The 26110-nt window shown below is 39.0% G+C and overlaps 1 protein-coding gene across 3 annotated transcripts in view; it reads right to left on the bottom strand.

The window, feature by feature from the left end:
• LOC133212982 (ras-related protein Rab-10-like) overlaps positions 1-20335 on the bottom strand; it is a 31390-nt gene extending 11055 nt beyond the window's left edge. Inside the window, exons 1-4 of one of the 3 annotated variants that reach the window (XM_061354897.1) lie at positions 20005-20335; positions 13784-13844; positions 12581-12719; positions 3619-3708 (exon numbers count right to left, since the gene is read on the bottom strand). In XM_061354897.1, the coding sequence (XP_061210881.1) occupies positions 3619-3708; positions 12581-12719; positions 13784-13844; positions 20005-20173 (459 nt within the window). In that variant the 5' untranslated portion in view covers positions 20174-20335. The remainder of the gene's footprint in view (positions 1-3618; positions 3709-12580; positions 12720-13783; positions 13845-20004) is intronic. The other 2 variants (XM_061354895.1, XM_061354896.1) reach the window with 2 other exon arrangements.
• Positions 20336-26110: the final 5775 nt, after the last annotated feature.

Below are 26110 nucleotides of genomic sequence, written 5' to 3'. Positions count from 1 at the left end.
ACACCCTTCTTGAAATAGGAGAGCCAAAGCTGGACAAAATATTCCATGTGGCCTTGCCAGCACGAGAGGGGTAATAATCTTCCCAGATCTAACATCCATTACCCTTCTAATGTAGCCCAGCATACTTTCAAGCAATGAGAGAACACTTTCAACTTACATTCAAGATTGGTCTTCACCTTAACCCACAAATCCTTTGCAGTAGGGCAGTGATTCATGCCTAGGATTACTCCATCCCAGGTGTAAATCTTTGCCTTTGTTACTGAATTTCATGTTTCTGTTGGCCTGGTTCTCAAGTTTATCAAAGTCCCACAGAATTAGTGCTCTCCTATTCGGTATGTCATACCCCTTAACCTCATGTCATGTGCAAATCTCCTTGTATCATCAGCCAGATGAAGATGTTGAACAATGTGAGCCCCACTACGCACCCCTGATGTATTCTGCTCACTACTAGCTACCAACCAGACACACTGCCTTTGATCACTACCTTTCACCTCTGGATGTCCAGCCAATTTTCAGTCCACTTTTTCAGCCCCTGGTTTCTAGCTTCCAAGTGAGAATGCCATGGGCAAGGATGACAAAAACCTCACTAAATTCAAGATACATCACAACCACCACTATTGCCTTGTCAATGCAGTTATGTCCTAGCATCACAGCAGTCAAACAGCATGTTGAAGCCACATTTAGGGCCTGTAATGACAGGGCAAAAGGTAATGGGTTCAAACTTAAACAGAAGAGAGTGGAGGGGCACTGGAACAGGCTGTCCAAGGAAGTTGTGAGTGCCCCATTCCTGGAAGTGTTCAAGGCCAGGCTGGATCGGGCTTTGAGCAACCTGTTCAGGGGAGTTGGAACTAGATGATCTTAAGGTCCTTTTCAATCCTATCTATTCTATGATTCTAATGTACCCTCTGTTGACCATTCCAGGTTGTCTTCATGTCCTTTACATCCTTGGATCTAAAGACAACACACTCCACAATCCTTCCACTGACTGATGCAAGGCTGACGACTACAGTTCCCTGAAACCTCTTCCTTGCCTTTTTTAAAGGTATGTGTCCTGCTGGCATCTTTCTAGTCAACATGGATCCTTCCCAACCACCATGCGTTTCCAGAGTTGACTGGCAGTGGCCCAAATCACATTGACCAGCTCTTTCAACACAAGTGGATGAACTTCATCATGTCCATGGATGCATCGAACTTTCCTAAGCAGTTTCTAATCCAATGCTTTTCCACTGCTGGCTGACCTGCTCCTCCCCAAACCATGCCAGTATACACAGAGGTCTGGGAGCAAGCTCAATCTGAAGACCAATGAAAAACAAATATCAAATCAAATAAAAAAACCCTTGAGTACTTTAGCCTTCTCTGTATCATGTTACTACATTGCCTATTGCACTCATCAATGCATCCCTGCTTTCTCTGTATGTGCACACTTGGTCAAAGAAGATCACTGTGTGTATTATTGCAATTCACCTTGCATACTGGCAAGTTCTGTGGCAAGCAAGTCCTCTAAAAATTTAGCTAAATTGAAAAAAAACCCCATCAGTCCAGTGTTAAAGCAGCTGGAAGTAGGAACAAAGCTTGACTATTTCCTCTCATAAAGAAACTGGAAAGGCATATTCAAGGAATTACGTTTTTTTTTTGCCTTTGGTAGCATCTTGAATAAACCCATAAATAGAATATCTAAATACATTTACAAACCTATGAGAATTACACTATTGGGAAATGTTATTTTACACTATCCTTGAGAACAGTCTGGAGATCTTGAGTGAACTAAGCTCATATCTTACAATAACAAAGTATGTAATGCCAGTATCTCTTTCAAGGTGAAATTTAATTTCAGTTGTTAATTTCCTTTAACTCAAAATATATCGCTGTGTAGCAAAGTGTTGCTATGATTTCTTAAGTCTTGAATCAAAGAGATGTATCTGAAATATTCCCAGAACTCTGCAGAATGTTGGGTTGTTGATTTTTTTTTCATTTTTATTGTACCTGGAAAATCAGCTTTGAAGTCAGGAACATAAAGACAGCGAAAGCAAAAAAAAAAAAAGGAGAGGAAAAATATTTTACTTGCCTCTTTCTGTTAGAAAGATTTGGTAGAAGAAAACTGGTCACAGTCTACCAAGTCATATATCCTTCAACAGTTTTGTTTCTTTTTCAGAAAAAAGTATTCACGGGGGGGTGGGGTGGGTGCAGGTTGAGTGCAAACTTTTGTCAAAATGAATAAAAGCTATTAATACAAGAAAATGCTTCATAGTGTTAAACATATCAATCTGAGTGATCAAAATTATATAATTACAAAAAAAATCAACCAAAAAAATATTCTCAGCGTTAAATTGGTCTATAAAGTGGTATATGATGTCCACTCAGTTATGACAGATTGTTAAACAAATGCCAACATAGAGGATAAGGTTCACAGGGAATCTAGGGGTCTTCTCTGCAAGAATCTGGACATTAAAAGAATTGGTGAGGAGGTAATGATTTGTTTCTGGAAAAAATACTATATTAAGAGAATTTTTGATTGCACGGTTAAATACTAAGATGCCAGAAAATGTCATGGTTAATACCACATGCAAAACCCTACTACTGCCCTCTTGTGCACATGCATCCAGTGACTCTTTAGATTTCTGACAGTGCATTGAGTGAGAATACATGTATTTTTCAGCAACCTTATTCCTTGCACACAGATACAGTACACTACCAGTGAAAGAGTCTTGCATACGAACAGTGAACTTGCAGAAGTTTCTATCTGTAATGCTGTTGAAAAGGTGATGGTATTTTTTAAAGCTCCCTAATCTGGGATTATATAATTGGCAAGAAATTATCAGTGTTCTTTTCTTTACACACAGACATCCTGCCTGACTCACCATGCCTGAAAGCACAATAGAAGGGTTCATTCCAAGTTCCAGACAACAGATGCATCCAGTTTGCAGTTGCAAAACTCACTGGTATATAGGACATGCTCTCTTGCCATAGCATGTCTCCTGGATTTCCTTACTGGCTCTCAGTGACAGTAATTTGCCATCACCTTTAATTAACACCAGTTCTTCCCCTACACATGGTCAGCAGGTATAAACTACATTATAATCTCAGCTCTGACACCATACATAGATCTACAGGATCTGAATGTTCCCTAAATGTACTTAAATATCCAGTAATATTTAAGTTTCTTCATAGACCATGCAGATCACTGTGCACAGGCTGGCAGAATAGTTCCTTATAGTCAGGCTATCGCAAAAAATAATTCTTGATGGGTGGTACCAGAAAAATTATGCAGATTGTATTATCATTACATTTAGTATTCTGCATTTAGTATGCAGACTCCAAAATAGTTTTAATTCAAAATGTAATATTTCTATTGTAACACCTATAACTTTTAAAGTACATTTTGGCCTTTAAAATAAAAACCAGTATTCTAAAGAGATCAGCTAAGAGTTATGTAACGTATTTCAGTTCATATGTTAACAAAAAAAAACCCCAATACTCAAAAACTCCACAACTGTTCTTCTGGAGCAATTCCTAATGGAATATTTAGAATTCAGGAGCTTTTTGCTTTTTTTTCAGTGTAACAACTCACAGTCACATACTGAGATACTCAGGAGAACCCAAAGAAAGTACCAGTGATACCTTTTCTCCTTTCTGTTTTGGAACTACACGTTCTGACTCCTTATCGCACTTGTTGCCCAACAGTATTACGTCCACTTCATCACCCGCTTTCTAAAAGAGAACCAGCATTAATAAGTGTCAAGTAAGAAAAAAGAAAATAAGAAAAGCCCCTTCACCTTCAGCTCACACTACCCTTCAACACTTTATCTCCTTGAAAGTAAAGGCTAAATTCTGTTCTGATCATTTCATATGTGGCAATATTTTCCATCAGTTAATGGGATTTGAAGGAAAACAGCAAGACAGCAAAGAGCAGAAAAAAGCCACTTACTAACGTCGGGCATAATTTACTACTCCTTTCATAAGGCATAAAGTATATGGTGCATGGGCACCATCTTCTGACAAATGCTCCATCTTGAGGCTTCAAAGTGACTGGAAATGCCCTGCATTCACAGACATTGCCCTCCCCTAAAGTAATGGGTTCATGGATTAGCGCTTCAGTCAGGTCTACATTCAGCACTCACAAGTAAAAAGGAAGGAATTTGCTGCACTTGAAAGAGCACCTCTATGTGCTTCACATTTGCACACAGGCAGTAAAATTACATTCAAAGTGTTCAAACTCAACATAAAAGTTTGATTATTCCAAGGCACTCAGAAGAAGGCAATAGATTTTTAATGAAGTAAATGTAAAAACCTCATTGATTTCAAAAGGAAGAAAAATCTAGCTTTTTGACCTTGTCTCCATCCTTCATTCCACTCCAGTTACATCCATGACGACTGTGAAATGCATTGGGTGCTTTACATCAGTGTTATTTTAAGATAAGCCATTGTAAGGATACATGACTAGAATAATGGCAAGGAAAGGGAACAGTTCTGCAACAGCATGTGGAATTTGAAAACTTCTGTTGTGAAAATCATATTTAAAACTGCCTTTGGTGCTTAAATGGAGAAAGCTGAGGGTCTCAATCTAGAGACAATTAAAGCTAATGTGGTCTGATCCCATGGCTTATATTCTGAAAGTACATGCTCAAACGGCTTCTCTGATGACTCAGGAAGCCTGGTCTCAGCCAGCAGATCTGCTACAAGGATGCTGATGAAATCTGATCTCTGCCGAAGTTTTAAGTTCTGTAACTTTGCTTAACATAAGGAAAGAGTTTTAATTTTTATAACTTTGCTAACATAAGACAAAATCAGGCACAATCTCCCTCCTCAGAGCTCATACATGTCCCTCCCTTCACAGAAATGCACAGAAAGACCTCTATTCATTAAAGGATGACAGAATCATTATTTTTAGTCTATCTGAACTTTTAGAACTAAGTTGCTTCATTTGAAGAATACAGCAGTAGGCACAATTTACTATTAAGAAACACTATTTCATTTGTTTTAATCCATTCTCATTTTAAAGTCAGCTAATCACATTTCAAACCCACAGGTGATGTTCAAGATAATGTAGTATTAAATTGAAGGAAGCTTAACATAAGAGTATGAAATACAGGCCTAAAATAATGAATCAATCTAACCTGGATTAACTGACAAAAAAGTTGGCTGTTTGAGAATGTACTGAAGCTTCAGTCATTAAGGTCAATGGCTCTTCTACATAATATGATATACATCAGACCCTAATATAGGGTAAACAGACAATTTCATCTCATCACATAATCAACTTTTTATTTGGAAGAAAACTAAATGTACCTGAAGGTTTTACAAGTGACATTTGACTTTCCTTTAAAGTAAAAGGTCAAAGGAAAATACTTGCACACTGTGTGTACACACCCATGAAATTCATCCTGTAACTTTATTTCTGTACAAACTGCACATACTTTTGCAGTAGGAATGTTCCTTTTAAACAGCTTCAAAAATAACAAAATTTAAAGGATGTTAGAGGTACCAGGCCTTTCACTAATTAATCAGTATTATCAATCACTAATTATTTATTTCAGCGATTAACTATTATCTCTACATCAATATAATGTAATAATGCAGTTTCACTTTGACTGGATCCTCCACCAAAGCACTGAAAGTGCTCCTTTTTTAAAGATTTGCAGTTTCTTGCCTTTAGAAAACTAAAGACTACACACCAAAATGGCATCCATTTTAAAATCTGAAAACTGATTATGTAGATGAAGGCTTCAAAAATTAAGTCAGTATGACTAGGCAGACATTTGACCATGTGCTCAGTTGTCATAAAAAATGCAGAGGTACATGGATTTGAATTGGCCAAAAATATGGCTCTTCAGTGCTTCCAAAAGCTCAAGTGTGTTTTCATCATCCTTTATTTATAGCTCAGGAATAAGCTTTCCAAATGCAAAAATCCATAGCAAAAAGAGGATGGTTATTTTACAGTCGCTAAGATGCTATTATGCAAGTCAGCACTGACTAAGCTAATGGTGTCAGGAAACATTTTCTTTCCATGTCATGAAAAAATGCTATTAAGAGCTTCATCCATTTCATCAAGGCAAAAAGATGTTGTTTGGGGCTTTTTTTTAAGAAGTAAAAAAAAAAAAAAAAAGAAAGCCAAATCCAATTGTTCTGCACTGGTATCTCAAAAATCCAAAACATTCAGATTTTTGGTTCACTCTCTTGAGTTTTTCTTCAGATTTTAATATTTTAAAATTCACATTTTATTGAAATTTAAAATAAAAATAATCTGAACTCTGATTAAACCTAGCCTGCTATTGTTTTTTTTTTAATGTCTCAAAAAATTGAGGTCCAGAGTTTTACTGACACTGACCAAGTTTTTTGAAGTGTTTGGCAGACTTTGGAGCCATCAGGTTTTGGCAAAGGGTTTTTTTTCCCCTGCTGGATTCCCCAGTGACAGGAGCCAGGCTGCCTGGACCAGTGGCCACAGGAGGGAGCAGCAGCAGAGCCTCCAATGAAGTGGTGCCATGGACCAGATAAGGAACACTGGACTCTCTCACCATAGTACCATGGTGTGCTTTGGCAGCCTACTCTGATAGGAGCCATCCACTCATGCTTTTCCCTAATTACTGCTCAACTTTCACCTAGCCTGGACACCCAACTTGGCTGACTATGTGGCTATTAACAGAAATCAAAAATACAAAAAGAGAAAATATATTGTTCATCCCTTTTGTATGTCATTTGTTGTGGGTTCTTGGGGTTGGTTTGTTTGGTTTTCCCCAAATATTTTTTCCACAGTTGTTCTTATTTTGCAGAATTTCACAGAAATGCTGCCAATTCACCTATGGATTCACGCAGGGACATAGTTTAGCGGTGGACTTGGCAGTGTTAGGTTAATGGTGTGACTCAATGATCTTAAATGTCTTTTCCCACCTAAGTAATCCTATGATTGTATGAGTATCAAAAGCAGCACAGACATGTTTATTGAAAAATAACTACATCACATTTGTACTTATACATCATTGGAAGAAACTATCCCTTCACTTTTTAAATGGCAAGCACACTCTACTGTGAATGGCTGGCCCCAACCTCCACTGCAGCAAACTGACCATAATTATCAGCTTGTGCAGATTCCTTGTTCTGTAAAGCCATCTATCTAGCAATAGATCTTAAAGAATCAGCACTCTTTCCCTCCATCAAATTTCCAGGGCATAGCTGTGAATGGCTGCATGAGTTTGATACACAATTATTAGTTTGAAAAGGGAACAGAAGTTTGTTTGGAGGTTCAAACAGTGAGATCGAGAACCCATGCCTAATACATACATACACTAAGGTAATAATTACCTTGCATTTGAAGAAGAAATGCAGCATTAATGCAATTTTTTAGACCTGAAAAGGATACACATAGTCATAGAGCAAGATGAGGGCAGAGCTGGGGAAGGCCATAAAGCTGGGAAGTTTCTTCTTCCTACTTACTAGACAATGAAACTAGAAACATATCTTTTGTATTAATGAAGAGTAATTTGTTAGGAATACATTGTCTTCAGAATCTTTTTGACAGTATCACAAGTAGCATTCATATTATGACTCAATTACATGTTGCTTTCCATGTATTTTTCTAAGTGCCACTGCATGACTTCAGTTGCAAATGCCTTGTTTCCAGTAGTTCAGTGAAAATAAACAAACTAAAGGATTTGTTTATCTATTAGCAAACTTAAGACATGACTAAATGTAAACCAATTTATCCTGAAACCAATCTGGGATTAGAGATATACCAATTTAGTAAAGTGATAAGAACAATAATTTTCAGTTCTTATCAGAGCCACAACAACAAACCTATCTATTAACTGGAAAAATTTGATCCTTTTGACATCAAGCTTTCCCATCTGAGGAAAAGAAACTCAGAAGAATTTGAAGTCAAACTAATTTACAGTTATAAAGCAATTTGCTGTGTTGTTTTAAGTATGATACAGAAACTCTGAGAGACAGTCCAGTATCTCAGCTCTCAGATGCATCAAATGAACAGAATCAGAAAAGGCACTATGCAAAAAACAGCAGTGACCCAACACATCGACACATTTTGTATCCTAGTTGAAAGGTCACTTCCCCAGGTAGTACAAATAGAAAACTATGTATTCACAGCAGCCTTCCAGTATCTGAAGGGGGCTTATAAGGATGCTGGGGAGGGACTCTTCATTAGGGGACTGTAGTGATAGGACAAGGGGTAATGGGCTAAAACTTAAACAGGGGAAGTTTAGATTGGATATAAGGAAGAAGTTCTTTACTGTGAGGGTGGTGAGGCACTGGAACGGGTTGCTCCAAGGAAGCTGTGAGTGTTTCATCCCTGGCAGTGTTCAACGCCAGGTTGGACAGAGCCTTGGGTGACATTGTCTAGTGTGAGGAGTTCCTGCCCATGGCAGGGGGGCTGGAACCAGATGATCTTAAGGTCCTTTCCAACCCTAACCATTCTATGGTTCTACTCCAAGAACACTAAGTTATGTCAACCAAGACTCACTACTGCATGAGAAAATTCTGCACTAGCAGAGAATTTCCAGTGTGGAGATAATTGTTGGAAACTGGTAATGCCACATTCATGGCCACAGCAGGAGACTAGCACAACAAAAACTAGTCCAATGTTTTAAAAGAAAACTAGGACCTACCATCTCTGTAAAAAAGTTTTTGGAAACTCAAATGCAATGCATGAATCATGGAGTGATTTAGGTTGGCAAAGAATTCTGGAAGTCATCTGGTCTTACCCTCTGCCCAAAGACAGGCCAATTTCAAAGTCAGGTCAGGTTGCTTAAGGCCCTGTTGAATCAAGTTTTAAGTATCTCCAGATCTTCTCACGGCACCTGTTTGAGCAGTTTACCACTCTGTTGTGAGAAACTTTTTGCCAATATGTTGGCTGGAATACTGTTCAAAATATCCCAGAAAGAATTGTTTTCTGCAAATGAATCCGCTATGCAGTTTTTAATTTCTAAAGGCCAAACAAAATGAGCCTTTCAGAACAGCTGCATACAATAGCTAAAAGCTGTATCAACAAACAAGAGGAGCACCTTAAATTGGACATGACCCCCAATCCAACAAATAAGGAATGGTTTCAGTAACGTAAATTTCCTGCAATTATCATGCTCTTAATGAGTGCATTACAAATCCAATATACCTGTACTGGATTTGCCAATAATGTCCTAAGATATTAAACTGTGAGTGTATTTGTCTAGTAAGCTTCTTAAGAACAGTCATGTTTCTCAGTCTCCTCTAGTTCTGAATACAAATTTTACACCAATACAGATATGGCAGCATATTTGCGTCTCAAACTTCCTTTAACAATAATTAATTCTTAGTAGGAAAGTTGCTGTATTTCACACTTAAAATAATGGAAATACAATGACAACATTATTGGTAATCTGACTGTAATAGCACTGTCTGGCCAGTTTTTATAAAGTCAGTGGATTTTTCAGGAATGCTAAATTGCTTAGATTGTTATTTTCAACTGCTGTAAAAACAGCTCAGCACACTGACAAGATTTTAATAAACTTCCTGCTTAAAATCTCTATGTACAAAGAATCAAAAAAAGTGGGACCATAATGTAATAACTGAATTGTCTCAAAAAATCCTGTTTGATTGGCTCAGATGCAAGCTTTACACTACCTATTAGTCTGGTGTTTAACAAAACCTGCAACCTTTTCTCTTTTAAAATTTAATTTATATTTTTCTACGCTTCCATATTTTAAAGGGTGCTGTAGCAACAGCCAGTTTAATACTAGGCATTTGTTGGGTATTAAATACTGGTTTGCATTCACAGACCAAAGCAAATGCAGGAATGTCACCAACCTCCAGTAATTAATTTTCATGAAATGCCCTGTGTTTTAACAGTTATTGCTTAAAAACACTTCTTTTGCAATGAATGGCCCCATATATTTTCTCCAAGACACTTCAGAAATTGATATCCCACTAGGGCTGAATTAAATTTTTTATTATTATCTAGCTCTATTACAAAATTCACTAATTGCTAGTTTTGAGATTGGTACAATCAATCATGCAATTTACATTCCCAGAAATGGTTTTAAATTGAGTATTTTCCCATTTTAAAATATTTAAACTAACAAAGTACCTTCAGGGGTCACAATTAAACAGTCTAAATATTAATAGCCTGAGTATGTTTACACAAAAGCTTTTAAGTGTCACAAAGGGAAAACAGGCTTGTGCAGGTGCGATTTCCTGATTGGCTTAAGCAGATATAAGGCTGCATGGTGGTTGCAAGAGCTACTCCCATCCTTCCCTCCACCCTAGCCTGACAGTCCTGGTACCTTCTTTGTGCTTATGGTTGTGCACTGTAGCCCACTAGATCAACCTGTTGATCTAGTCAGAGATGACAGGAAAAAATGACCCCTCTGGACACAGTGTGAAGACAGATCAGTATTTTATATATACATTTATACACACAGATATATGCATATTTAAGATATATATATAAATGGATATATGTGGATAATTCGTTTTTCAGCTTTTGATAGCAGTAAACCTGCTATCATAGTGCATGTCAAATTAAATGTTAGCTAACCATGAAACTACAAAAAGTTGCATATCTAGCTGTGACTTTTGCTGGTTTGCTTAACAGGAGGAGGGTACACACTTTTCTTAATGAAGCAACAAAACATGTGTTAGCTTGAAGTGTGTGCAGAAAAGCCACTAAGAATACTGTAGCATCACATCTCCTTTGTAAGACATTACTGACATTAGGCTCTGTTTGTCACTAAAACTTTTAAGGTGGCTTTAAGGTGAAGAATAATGATGTACTAAGTCACCATAGTAATGGTCTTAATACTGAGGTAACGTAAATGTAATATTTTACCAAGAGCATAAGATATCCAATGTATGTATTATCAGCTATATGAACATGTGTAATGCATTAATTCATCTGTATACTGAAGCTGTGAAGAGAAAAAAGAAAGCTTTTTATGGTTTTATTTTGTGCCTGCTTTCCCAAGACAAACTCTCCTATCAGTCATGTCATATTCCTACCCATTCACAGAGCATTACAAAAAGCTGCCTGTTTATTGATTTTAATCAAAAGAGGACACTACCTTGCTTGGATTCGTTCACAAGCATACTAACTTATACAAGCACGCTAACTACAAACTTCAAGACTACTGCTCAGGGCAACCTCATTGTTCTCTATGGCTTTCCAAGGAGGGGAAGTGGAAAAGGAGATGCTGATCTCTTTTCCCTTGTATCCAGTGACAGGACACGTGGGTATGGCTCAAAGGTGCCTCAGGGGAGGTTTTGACTGGACATTAGGAAACATTTATTTACCAGGAGCATGGTCCAACACTGGAACAGGCTTCCTAGAGAGGAGGTCAATGTCCTATGCCTGTTAGTGTTTAAGAGTCATTTAGACAAAGCTGTTAAGAACAAGCGTTAACTTTCATTCAGCCCTGAAGTGGTCAGGCAGCTGGACCAGGTGATCACTGTAGGTCCTTTCCAGATGAATTATTCTATTCTGAAACTGACCTGACTCTACCTGACAGAGAAAACATCAAAAGAGACCTAGCAATAAAGACTCAGGGTACAGGGTTACAGGCAGCTGAACAATCCAGTGTCTAAGGGCCTGCCCACTCCTCCCTTCCTGGTTCCTTCCTCACATTGTTTGCACATGTTCTTCTGCTGGCCCTCATGCTCCTACCTGTTTACCTCAGGACAACTCTGATAACTATCAAACCTTTCTGTGAACCTCTTAAACTCACTGATGGAGCATAAAACTATCCAAACTCTTAGTTTTTTACCATGTTATAAAGTTACAGTGAACCTCAGGGGGCTCCAATAAGCTCCAGAAGCAGCACATGGAAGCCAGGAGCTGGAAGGTAGGTGGGAACATATGACCCATCTGATAGCCATGTGCTGCTGAATCACTTCCTACGTCACATGAAAACACATGTTTCCGGTTGCAGTAGCACAAGCAGCTGAGCTAACCAAACAGTTCACTGCCACCAAAACGGAATTTTCCCTTTCTTCCTTCAGTTCTTCACTCTTGAAACCACCCTCTCAAAAGGAATATCCAGAAGGGACAAAGCGGATGTTTGATTTGTTTCTTTTGATTCCTCGGATGAGGTAATTCCACTAAAGTAATGACATTAGGAAAGGGAAATAACTAGCTGTGATACGGAATTCTAACATGGAAGCAAAGTAAAATCTTGGGTTGGACAGGATCTTGAGCAACCTGGTTTAGTGGGACGTGTCCATGCCCATGGCAGGGGGTTTGGAACTAGATGATGTCAAAGTCTTTTCCAGCCCAAACCGTTCTATGATTCTGTGATTCACACCAGTGATTAAAGCACCGTAACTCTGTATGTGCAAAACCAGACTGGAAGCTACGTTTTATTTAGAAGTACTTCAGAAAACACTCCTGCATCAACATAGGTTTGTCCTGGATCTTCCACACTGTATTCCAGTTCCAGATAAAAGTAATCTTACTATTATATTGTGTGCTAAGTTAAATGTAAGAAATTCTGGTTAGAAACATGCAGCTCAAAGAACAAGAATAGATATCGTGCAGTCATTTAAAACATTAACTGCAATAACTCATTAACCATCTTCCGTAAGAGATGAACCACTGTTAGACATTTACCTCATGTATGTCTCTCATCCAGCCTGTTATACTGTGAAAACTGTCCAGATTTGTGATGTCATATACTAGAACGAAGCCTTGTGCGCCACGAAAATAGCTAGTACTGAGTGTATGGAATCGTTCCTGGCCAGCCGTATCCCTGAAAGAAATTGTAAGATATCACACACACAAAAAAAAAACCAAAAAAGCAAGGATGATCAAACTGCAGAACTCCTAAGAAAAATCAGTTTAAGAAGCATCCTCCAAATTCTGAGTGGCGTTCCCTAACATGAAAGGAACAAGATAAGGATGAGAGAGAATCTGGGTGGCAGACAGAGCAGTGAAAGAAATACCCTGGAAATTTATTCTGAATACTACAGCCCTACTAGGGAAGGTAAACCAGTGGTTGAAGATTGAGTGTAACATCACTGGTTCTTCACATACATAATCATTAAGATCAGTACTACCCAGGTGATTTTAAAAAAATCTCAAATACAAGCACTGCAGGAGTCAGATGACATCCCACAGTCTGAAAAGACAGTAAACTGGTTTAGACAGAAGTTAGATTTTGGTAAAAAGACATAAGGTACGGGGACGCAGAGATTCCTACACAGAACTGTGCCTTAAGAAAGCTGTAAACAAGTCTCCAAGGCATTGGGATTAAAACCTGATATGGAAAAACTGCAGATCTAATACTGGTCAGATAATTAATGTACAGAGTTACTTCTTGAGAAGTTAAATACTGGTGAATATAAACAACTTTCAGTATTGGATGCCTGGAGAGACGGCTGTCGGTAGCCCTACAAGCTTTCAGAAAAACTTCAAAACCAAAAAACAGAGTGCAGGTTCCCAAAGATTAATCTTTCTAACTTTCTCTTGGTGACCCTTTTGAACATGCATTTGATGGGTAATGAAATGTAAAATTTTCTTTCTTTGTCACTTCCCTCAGTATTCCTATATGATTAAGTATACTTAGTATGGATCGTAGATCTTCATTGCTTGTATGCTGTAAGTTTTATTGTTAAAGCAACCTAGCAACAACCCTCTTTTTAACTTACATTAGTTACTGCAAAAAATTTGCTCCCCTAGGCCAAATTCTAATCTTAAAATGACCTAGTAGGAACAGCTGCACTTTAGGAAGATACACAATTAAAAGCAGATGAGATTTTTCATGCTGTAATGTAATTTAGTTGGCTCTCATTTGTAATATATATTAAAACTTACCATATTTGAAGTTTCACTCTTGTATCATTAAACGTTACTGCCTTTACTTTAAAATCAATGCCTAGAAGAAAGAAGAAAATCTGTAACATTTCTCATAACAACATGGATTCCCTTTGAAGAGTTTTCTTAGCTCTAGTTATCATGCAGTTTTGAACAGAAAGTGAGAAGGAATTATATCAACCAGAATAACTAGCCAACCATAGACATTCAAAGTCAAGCTGTAAAAGGGAATTACTCAATGGTGAAAATAGCGATGTGCCAATACATTATACAAATACAACGCGAAGCAATGCCAATACAAAGCAATGGAGAGGCAGGCCAAAGCAAAGGTGAAGATACTCTGAAACTACAGGTAGGTATTTCTATGAATAGGCAAGTGACACAATAGCAGTTTCATGGCCTATGCACAATAATACTGGACAAATATAGTGATGATTTCAGTTGTTTCCAGCTTCATCATGACAGTGTAGCAGCTATGAATGGGGAGGTGGAAATGCTTACAAAACTGTTATATGTGCAGCCCCATTTTTCTGGTCTTACTTCCAGAATTAAAAAAAAAAAAAAAATAAATAAAATCTAGAATTACATGAACAGGAGTAGGAATTAGCTGTACTAGTTCAATGTAAAGTCAAACACACACTGGATTTCATTCAAAATGAAGAGGATTGTCTCTACAGCCTTAATCACTGTATATCCCAGATCTAATGCTAAAATCAAGCATTAGCATTAGCTAAAATCAAGCATTAGCACTTGAAATCGATACAGAATGTTGTCTCTACATACACTACAGATCTTTCCTCAAAGATACTTTCCTCATAATTTATAGTGCTGGTACTCCAAATGTAGATGACACCTGGATTTATGATTTGTTGAAGGTTTAATCTTAGTATTGGAATCTTCCAGCCATCAGCTGCTGCCTTAGACAGACACATTTTCTCACAGTAACCATTTTTTCCCCAGTTACTTTATTGCTGAAATTTGAAATCCTATTTGATAATTTCTCTGCTCATTTTTTTTCCTTCCAACAATAAGGCTATTTTTGTCAAGTATATTAAGTGAAGGTGACATTGGAATAGCTCCCCATACTGCGCAGTCAAAATTCCCTAAGGTCAAAATACAACTCCTTAACATGACTTCAGAGTGGCTTTTCACCAGTAGCAATGTCATTCGAAAGAACTAAACAGACTGAAAAAGCACAAAACTTGTAAATTAATACCATTGTACTGATTTCTGTAACAATCTGTCTGCCAAATTACTTTATCAAAGGAAAGCATCCATGGCAGTAAACCAAAACTGCAGTAGAGGAAATGATCCCTTCCTTTTTACTGACAGATGTATTGTGCACAAAACTTTGGCAAGTACACTCTCACATGCATGATTCCAATGCTATTAATATTTTTGTGTGTATGTGGTAAAAGAGTTTAGGTGGATTTTTAAAATTATTATGATAATCATGTCCTTCACTTGATGAATTTTTATTGAAGCTCCAATGGAAAGGAAAGATGAAATAATATAACTGGTATCTGTAATTAATATTAAACAAAGCTTCCTTGATGGAATTAATAATGTCAGATGGAAATGTAATTTAAGTCAAATTTACTCATGTAAGGTGGAACTCTAATGTGATGGAAACATTTGCTCCTGAAATTCACATGGTTTGTTTAATTATCTGTATCACTTCCTACAATTGACATTAAAGCAGTTGAGAGGGACAGAGTACGCACTGGGAGGCTGAAATGTCACTTTCAAATGGTGCACTGGGAATATAGTAAAAAGTTATAATCCATCCAGGGATTCCCAGACCTATAGGAAACAGTTCTTAGTTGACATACATTTTAATAATAAATTGCTATAAGCTTTTTTTATTTATAAAAAGGGAAGCAGAGTGCTGAATCAGACTAAAACTTAATCTAAATTAAAATCAGGCTTATTGACTTCTTAAGTCAACTTCAAAATTTATTGACCTAAAAGGCCAATGAATGTTAGTAAAAAACAGAAGTCAATATGTTCTGCATGCATGAATTGTTCATGTCTTTATATGAAATTTCCAGCAAACTTAGCAAATTGGAAAGACAGAAAAGAAAAATTAGAAATATAACGCCAAAGACAGCTCACAGATTTCAGATGCTTTTAAGTCCATGTATTACACAACATGATCAACATAACAAAGCAAGCATTGATTATTGCTCTTGACATGTTATTTGACTGCAACAGCTTGTACTTGCTTCTTTTAAGCTGTCAGATAAAACCAAGCAGTGGTAAGATGGGTGTAAGTTCAAATTCTAGTTGTTATTTCCAAGTCTTACAGCCATGAGATTAATTTCCTTTAGTTATATTCCAAATAATAAATATACCCATATTAGGACTAGTGCACCTTAAAGACAGTTAGATCTAGAAAGTATCAAAACAGTCAGTCACAGGGGAATTCAACTGTGAATTGCCCCTCTCTTCCCTCAGTATCTATAAAATAGTATTTGGCCAGCTGCAAAAGTCCTTCAAGGAGGACTTCTACAGCTGGCCTAGAAAATTACAACACGCTTTTCACCCCAGTACAGCTGGCAAGTTACTGACATAAAAGGCCCAAAAAACCCCACCATATCTATCCAGTGAAAATGTGAGTTTGAGCAGCATGGCAGGATGCATGCAAAAGTGACAGCATGAACAGAGAGGGGTACATGCCCAGGTGCAGTCCTACCTAGCCCATTTACTGTCACACAGCCGAAACCAGGACAGTCTTCAACTCTGCAAGGAGGGAAGCAGTTGGTATCACTCCTGCACCTGAGCTAGACAAGCACCCAGAGAGATGTTGCAGATTGAGTTTCCACCGTGTTAGGCCTACCGGTACTTAACGCTTACTAGCTATTGGTGCATTACTTGAATCCTCCTGCATGTGCCAAAGTGTATCTGAAGCACAGTGGTATCTAAGCAGTCAGAAGTACTGGTAATTACTGTTGTGATGAAAAAAGCTTAAGATGGTTTGCTAAGAAAGTAAGAGTGACAAAAAACCCAGCCTTGTAAAAAAAATAAAAAATAAAATTAAGATGCAGACTACTACTAGTGTTGTTAACCCAACAGGACATGTTTACCTTCAACTGGAATAATTTTTATTAACTCTATTTCCTTCTAAAGTGAGTATCAAGGAATCTAGAAAGACTTCAGATCTGGTTCTCTTATTCGTTGTGCATTAGAAACAAATACATAAATTGCTTGACTTTGTAACCTTGCTCTGAATAAATATACATTTTTTGAAATATTTTTTTGAAGAAAAATGTCAAAATAATATTTTAATTTTTTTTTTAATCCTGAAGTGGGAGTTGTAGCACTTCCGACTATGACAGATTTGGGAGGACTCGCACCTCTACAGAAATGTTTCTCTCAGAAAACATGCATGTTGCGGCACCCCACTGTAATACAGCAAAATAACCACCTCGCATCCTGTCAGATCACAGTCCTGCTCACTTGCATACAAATGGGGGATTTTTTTGTTCATAAACATTCTCTATGGCTTTATACGCAATGCTATTGTTTAAACAAAAATATTTATTCTTTATAGTCTATTCATAATACAATGCATTTGCCTTATGATGCATATAAGTTTAATTAGAAAACTATATCTGCTTATAATTTACTCAAACTGCGTAATTGCAGAGGAGGAAGGGCACCCAGCCTTGAGTGTTTTAGTGCTGCACAAGAAGCTTTCAATTAAAATTTACTGTGGAGCCTTTTTTTTTTTTTAAACTAACTACAAAATACATCATTTTATAAAAGTCCCCCACTACAGAAGCCTATTACAAAATGTTTGCCTGGGTTTGGGTTTTTCCTCCCCTGCAATAACGCTAGTATTTTTCCTAGTAACACAAAACTGATTCATAATGAGATAGAAACGAGACTTCCAAAAACCTTTTAACTTCTGTGCCTACTGCCCTTTGCCACTAAGGAAGGCACATGATTTTGTCAGGGAACTCAGATGGCTAAGAGACTGCACAGCCTAGATAATATTCCCTCTACTCAAATCACCATTTCAGCTGGACAGAGGGTGAAAAATCAACTAGCATCAGATGAACTGCATGAATAGGCTGCATGACAGATAGAGATCATATGACTGAGCTTGTATGAAATAAACAGGCATCCAGACGAAATCAGTTATTTGGTTTGATGGTGTCAACACAGAGGGAGAAGACATTATGAGCAGAAAAACTATTGCACTGCATGTCCCTCCTTTACACCGTTCTGAGCCATGATCAAAAATCCATGCTCTCAGTTGTAGCTGTCTTCATGAAAAAGAAACTTCCACTTCCAATATTATTGTTTTGTAAGCCATCACGCACAGTCCCATTTGTTTTAAAAGTTTAAGCTCTAATATATCTCTCAGAGGGAATTAAATAGAATACGGTACTTCAGAAATAACTTTAAAATCACATTCAGGTTACAAATACCACATATATATGATTCATTTACATTTCAGTTAAATCTCATGAGAACAGGTTTCAGGAACAGTAATAAAATTAACAATATTATTAAGTCCATAACTGTCACAAAGCTCTTCTATCCAAACTATTCCTTAAACTATTTCAACCCACAAATTGGAAAATGTATTTTTAATATCACCACCATACAAGAGTTTTTGACTCTGCAGTGGACTGAATTAAGAGTAAATGAAATTGTGTCTCAAAATAATAACTTCATAGTCAGGAATCTATGTTCCAGTATGAAACACATCAACAAAGCTGATATTTATTCTCATGGCCATTCTTTGGGACTCCTTGCTAAGGCTCGGAACAAGTTGCCTGTTATAAGGATCAATTTCATTAATGTAATGCTAGTAGAGTTCTTCATTTTTTGTTTGTGTTGGTTTCAGAAGCTGCTTTGCAAGAGTAGGTAAGAAAATACAAAGTGGTTTAAGTTCAGCCGTTCTAATGTGGGTACGTCAAGTCACCTTACTTACAGTAAGTATTCCCTGGACCAACTACTACCTGTTACTTACCAACTCATCCCACACTGAAAAACAAAAAACCAGGACAATGCATATTCCAAATGCATAAACACACAATTTCTTGTGTATACTTTAACTTCCTCTTCAAGATCATGGAAAAAAAAAAAATTCTTACAGACACAGAAACTTCTAAAACTGAAAATTTCCCAACCAGAAATTGAGGAAAACACCATACCTGGAAGTGCTCAAAACCCGTGTAGATGAGGCCCTAAGTGAGAAGGTTTAGTGGTGGTCTTTGCAGTCCTGAGGCAATGGTTGGACTTGATGATCTCAAAGGTCTTTTCCAACCTAGTTGATTCTATGATTCTACGAAAATCTCTACAGCAAATCAAAGCAGTGCACCCACATTATGTTTTCACCATATGGACAGTCAACTTGCCGTTCCCTGTGGCACCACGTGGCTGGCACACCTTAACAGTGGGGCTCCCCATCATTCACCATCTGCAGAGGTGCCTGGGAAGGCAGCACAGCAGGGCAGCAAAACCACCTTGGTCTGGCAGGGTTAGTGATGTCCATCAGAGCAGTGGACCTGCTTTAATAATCACTTACATGACTATCTACAGTGGAACGTATCTTGATTTTATAACCTTAAAATTATCAGCACAAAGTTAAATCCTTTTCTGGCATGAAAGATGAAGGAACTGCGCATTTTACTGACATCTAGCAACCCTCTAAGGTAGATAATAGTTTTCTCTGCACCCAGATTGGGGTATAGCAACAGGGCCTCTGTCTGGAATTGTAGGCAATAACAAGTAAGAAACAAGTTGTTGCCGTAAGTTTAAGAGTAGGTTCAGAATGCCCCAGACCAACAGCCGGCACAGAACGGTTCTGGAGCCAGGATGACATCTTTCCTGACACCCTGTCAAACCTCTGCAAAGGTTTACTCCCGCTAGACGTGGCTGGACACATGCAACAGTTAACTGAGGGAGATCTGACACCTCGGACACAGTCAGCGCCGGGCAGGCTCTGTTTGAAACGGCCCGCGGCCGTGAGGCGCACCCGGGGAGGGAAAGGCTGCTGACAGGGCGGGTGCGAGGCGGGCGCCCAGGCGTCCGCTGGCCGGCTGGGACACACGTCCGCCCCTCAGGGCGACAGCGAGCGCTGCCGAGCCCACAACCACACGGCGGGGCTGCTGGGCCGTGCGGCTGGCTGGCAGGCACCAAGGGGCGCGGGAGAGCGCCGGCAGAGCTGGCTATCCTGGGGCCGTTGCTGGCCCGCGGTCACTCACCGATCGTGGCCAAGTAGGAGGAAGTGGGCGCCCCGGCGGGCGGCGAGCCGGGCTCCGTGTACCTCCGCACGATGGAGGTCTTCCCCACGCAGGACTCCCCTGCCATCACGATTTTCACCAGCAGCGGCGGCGATGGCTGCCCCGCACCGCCCTGCCGCTGCCCCGCCATGGAGAGGGCCGAGTGGCGGCCGGACCCGGCCGGGCCGGCCGAGGCCAAGCGAGGCTGGGCGGGGCAGGGGCCGCCTCGCTGAGAGGGAGCGGGCACCGCCCCCGCCTGCGGGTGTGTGGCCGAAGGAGCCGCGCGCCGTCTCCGCTGGGGACTGCGGGGCCAACCGCCGGCCGGCATAGGTGGGCTGGGCCGGGCCGGGCCGCCCGGAGCGGCGGGGCCGCTGTGGTGTGCTAGGGCTGCGGGGCGTGGGAGCGCGGCAAACCGTCTTGGAAGAATAAAGTATGTCTGCTTTTGGTTTTGCTATCTGGCTTCATGTTGCTGTCGTTACGGCAACCAGAATCTCTGCACGTTACAGAAAATGCAAAACTGGCCAAGCTCGAAATTATTTAATTCCCATGTTTGCTAAAAAGGTAATAACCGAGACCAAAATGGTCAGTGTGGGGTTAATGCTGTGCTGTAAGACGGTGGTGATGTGGCCTGCCCCAGTCCCAGAGCTGCCACGAGGGCCAGGCCCGTTGTGCTGATACCCATGGACTGAGCTTCCCAATGATCTCCGCCTTCCCTCTCCCTCAGCTACCAACGGCTATGGTTTGGTGACACTTCAGGTGACAGCCACATGAGTCCATCCCCATTGCAGAATGTGCAGCAGAGCCATGTTAGACCTCTTACAGATCCTGTGCAGCCTTCCATGCCCTCTGCCTCATCTGCTGTCCTGAATTAGGATTCTGAAATTATGCAACTATGCACTCTTTTTTCATGAAGCTCCGTCACTGAGGGGGAAAGGGGGAACTTTCACAACCCCCATAACACTTCCCCCTGTGAAGTACAAACAGTCTGGTTTCTCATTATTTCCTAACGTTAAAGACAGAGACAGAGGAAATAGGTTTTAAGAATTTCCTCTTTTTCACTTTTGATTTGTTCTCATTTGACAGTCACCATTACCCATAACATACAAATGATGTATATCTAGTGTAGGCTTGTTGCATGCACAGATGGATGTTTTTACCAGAATCCCACACTGTCCAAATTACAAGGCCTTTGGGCATTTGCCAATGTGCACATCGAGCTCCTCCACTGTCATAAATTTGGGGATATATCTGAATTAAAAGTACTTATAGGCATTTAGAAATATTTGCCTCTATCTAGGCCTGTAATGACTCCCCAAAGGTTTTTGACATTTTCATCTTCAACCCTTCAAGCATGGGTTCAACTCATGCAGCACAGAACAGTTGATGTAACATACATTTTGTGGAGGACAACTTGTGAGTTCTACCTAGGACATTCTCTTATCAAAGAACAAGTGTTATTTCAGGCTTATCTCCCTATTCCCCAGACTCTGAACCATACACCAACCTGCCTTGGCTTACCAGAGCTGTACTGGTTAGTCATAAACCTTAGGACTTTGTGGTAAGAGATCTTCAAAGGGTGACAACAACTTGTTTCTCAATCACTGCAGTTTTCTTAATTGCTGGAAGAATGAGAATTTCTGTTACAGGCTGGAAAATAACTAGTAAGAAATGATTGACAAAGTCAGCTGCTGAGTTAGCTGGTTCTTTAAGGAGTGACCTCTGAGATGTGGCTGTGTAAAAAACCCAGTACTACTGAAGAAGGCGTCAGTCAAAGGGTTTCCATTAGGGACAGAGAAAGGCTGTGTATTGATGAGACTGGATACGTTCTTGAATGCCTGTTGGTGGGAGAAGCTGACCCTACAGGACACTGTAGTTGACACATCACATTATGAAATCATTTGGGAAGCCTATCCTGTACAATAAAGCTGCAGGCGTGTAGCTTGCTTCATTTAACAAAGCAAAGGCTAGGAGGGAATATGGTTACTCTCTGTCAGAGATTAAATGATAAGGAGGTAAAAAAGGCTGCTTAAACAAAAAGATAATAGCATGTATAGCTGTACACTGACAATGAATATGGCCAAGCTAAACATTGTGAGGTTTCTAGTGATATTTCAGAAAAATCCTACAATTGAAATAATTCTGAGAAAATTCTTAATAAAGTCAGAACAAGATGAATTTGTCAGGGAGGAATTTGTTTTCCCCCTGCAATGGGGAAGGGCTGGACTTCATAATCCAGAACACTTCCTACGAGAAACATCCCCTGCCATCTCAGCAGCCCTGTGAAGTTCTGCTTCCCCATGCAGAAATTTGAAGTTACTGTTGAAATTATCATTACCATTTGAAGTTATCCCAGATCTGAGTGATGATGGGCTGCATCTTCTGGTAGTTTTCATGGATCAGAGGCGATGATGCGTATGGGGAATCTATAACACTTAGGGATAATCTGCAGCAATGGAGGGGTGTCTTCAGCCGGCTGTGCATCAGTCCTGCTTTGATCCCTCTGTGTGGCTGTAGAAGTGAGGATAAGGCTTGTGCTATGTACTGTAGATGGATGCTGTAGCACAGGTTTGCAGACACGTGCAAGTGGGCAGCACGTTGATTTATAGATCTACCGCAAGACTTTGTCTTTGCTGTAGAGCCTTCACCCATTCTCTACTCTGAAGCTGTTCGTCACAGAATAGCTTTCTTCAAATGAGGGCAACACTGCAGCTGCCTGCAGCAGTTAGATTTAGGTGGCAGCCTGGACTGATGGTATTAGCAATAATGCTACATTAGCTCAGTCTTTGCCCTCTGTTTATTTAAAAGTAACAGGCTCTCCAAAGTATTTTGTATATTTGAATGTTGATTTATGAGCAATATGCAAGGCAGGATTCTAGCTAATATCTTAATGAAACTCTAAATGCTAAGGGTTACTGCTGCTGTCAGTGAGTTACAGTATCACTTTCCTCATATTCCTATCCACAAGGGGACAGTCTTTCCATCTCTTACCACTGGCTAAAACTATTTAAAAGTTAGCTCCTTGAAAAGCTACCATTCAATGACTGAAATTTAGTTTTTCTTCAAAATACATGTTTCGTGCTTCATAAAAAACTGACAGATCTTTGTCAACTATGTTACTGTATTTATAAAGCTAATCATAAGCAAAGTTAGTTAATTAAGCTAATGACTTGAAAATGACTGTGCAGCTACAAAACAATCAGTGCAAAGCGCAGAACAAAAGTTTGCATGATGCTTATTGAGATATCCTTGGAAAAGAATGTCTTTCTCTCACATTCAACATTTTTGGTTGCTTACTTCCATTTCTTTGACTGTCTTTCCAATAACATGATAAATAGCAATAATAATAATGACATATATTTTATTAACATTGTATGGGAGACTTCATTTTCACACAGAGAAATGACTAGAATTATTATAGTTTCAATTTTTTAAATTTTGGGGTTATTACAGCATCATATTCATTTTCGTTGAATACTTCTAAATGGTTAGGGTTACTTTTATAGCTATGATACTCAGGTTTTTGTTTCTTATCTGGAATGTTCTGTTTAGAAATAACTTTAATGCAAAATATGCAGCATAATCTTGTCACTAAGCCTGCTTTGTGCATTCTTCCAAGCAACTGCTATTAAAAAAACCCGCAAAAAACTAACAGTTAAAGAGATGAACATAAGTATAAACCAAGGATGAAGAAACAGCAGTGTTCAAGTGCAGCCCTGTTTCTGAAACATAGGGTACCTTTATTTCATTAAGGAGGCCAGAGCCTCCTTAATAAAATAAAGCTTACAGACTATCACAGTAGTTCAGTGTATTCCCATTTGAAATTATTTTAATGGAATATTAGAATAGTAGTGCAATTACAGATATTAGCAGCATATCCTGCAAGTTTTCCTGAGCTGAAGGTATAAGCTGAAAATGGTAGTAAGAAGAAAAGGTGAGGTTTAATTTGGATTTTAAATCTTCAGCACTAAGTCACTGCTTCTGTCAAGATTACTCACTGAATAGATTTTGTTAAGTGACCAAAGTGAAACTCTTCACTTTCATTAGTGTTAAGATAAAGCCACTTCTGTGGACGAAAATGAGGGTAAATTACTCATGACAGGCAAAACAGGGTTCACTACTCCTTAAATGAAATTTCTGAGCCAACTGTAAAGTATTCCAGTTATTTAAAAGATAGGATTTACTATTAAGCTGGAATATAATTTTCAATATTTCACCAGAGAACAGGGCACTTCTCTTGAGTCAGAATGACTCAAATGTAGGTTTACTGATGAAAACTCTGTTGGAAAGCGATCGTGATGAAGCACCCATTGTTTATAGCTGCTTGTGACCTGGTTCAGAGCTGTAGGGGATTTTGATTTTATTTTTCTTAATAATAGAAGTCATCATTACTTACTGGGTTAGGTTATTAACTTCAGTTAGAATATCCCTTGGTACCCCCAGATTCAAACCCACATTTCTGATCTACTGGTAAGGAAGACATATTAGCAGAACAGTTAGTCCAAGCCTTACATCAGGGCTTCAAAACCTTAGAATTTAGCTGATCAGAAAACCAAGCATTTCCTTCAGCCCCATCTCAGCATCATTGCTCTTGTACTCACAGAAGCTATGAATATGTAGTAATTTGATAGTAAAATTTTGTCACTCAGCAACTTTAAGAACACTTCTAAAAAATAGAAATATTAGAGTTCCTATATCAGTAAAGGTAGTCATCTGCAGCTCCTCTTGCAAAGTATGATTTTTTTGTGGCTCTGGAGCAGCAAAAGAAATAGATGTTTTAGTAAGAGACCACAATGATTGCCATCTGTGTAGTTAATAAAATTCTAATTATATCTGAAATTTGCTCAGAAAAAAATCACATTTATGGCAGGGTCACAAATGTTAATTTTTCCCTTTACCTTGACCCTGCCTCATGTCTACTACCGAAATACCAGAACACTGTAAATGAAAACTGGTATTTCTGGAAAACCAAACTTTTGACCAGTCCTAGTATCTGAGTGATCTGCGGCTGTCGGTCTCTCACTGTCAGCCTTGATCACTGAACAGCCTGAGAAGTACTAGCTTTAACTACACTCACTCCTCCCGGAGTGTCTACCCCGTTACTCAAACTGTGCTTTCTTTGGCTTGCTGCTTAATTATCTGGTCAAGATTTTCAAAATCGTTATTGAGTGTTACATTTCTAAATTAATATACAGGAACCTAAAAAATTATCTAGCTGCACAAATGCTAAATGGAAACTGCTGGACCCTCAGAAATTTAGTAATTAATTTTGTTGCCTACACATAGCCTTAGAAAATTAGTTATTCGAGGCCAATTCTCTTACAGATTCATTTACCCTCCAGATAGTTCATAAAGATTACTCTAATGTGTTTCTATCAGATAGAAATGTTTAAATATTTTATGCACTAGGTTGCCAATTGTTATCTGCATGAAGGTGAGCAATGGGATTATGTTTTTGGAAAGGCGCTTACTGACCATGGGGAGTGAACTCCTTCAGCAGGCACAGTGCAGCCTTGGTAAACACTTCCAGTTGCACACTTGGGAGCTTCCACACCACCCAGAAGTGCTTAAAATGTCTCAAGCACTACATATACATTTCATTTATATTATATTTGCATTTTATGCCATTCAAAAGCCATCAGAATTCACATAAACCCACAAAAAGTGAAGAGAGCATAATCTAAGGTGCTTCCCGCCTAAGAGGTGAGTTACTCTGGGAAAAAAGAAAATCAGGTTTGCTATGACTTGACTTCTTCAAGACTAGGTTTTCACCTCTGTGAGTTTACTAAAACAAGTACTTATCCCAGTCGTTTTGGTGTTGACATCAGGCCACATGTCTATAATTTCGCAATTACAATCTTATCCTTTTTTTAGCTATATGCTTTGCCCATCAGCAGGGTACAAGTTAGCAACTTCTGTTTTTACGAAGTTTCCAGGAAGTTTGTCAGGTTGTTCTTCCTATGATCTTCAGGCTCTTCTCTAAATTTAATAAGGATTAAGTGGTTTGTTATGAATTACCAACTAAGCATTTTGTGGCTGCAACAAAATTTGTAACAATGCTTCAATAAGAATAGGATTTATTTGGAACAAC

This window comes from Neopsephotus bourkii, unplaced genomic scaffold, assembly GCF_033783945.1.
Source record: "Neopsephotus bourkii isolate Nb327-2 ecotype Australia unplaced genomic scaffold, CSIRO-AGI_Nbou_v1 NB_753, whole genome shotgun sequence".
NCBI lineage: Eukaryota > Metazoa > Chordata > Aves > Psittaciformes > Psittacidae > Neopsephotus > Neopsephotus bourkii.
Note: the sequence above shows the minus strand (reverse complement) of the source record. Positions and strands in the feature narration are given on the sequence as shown.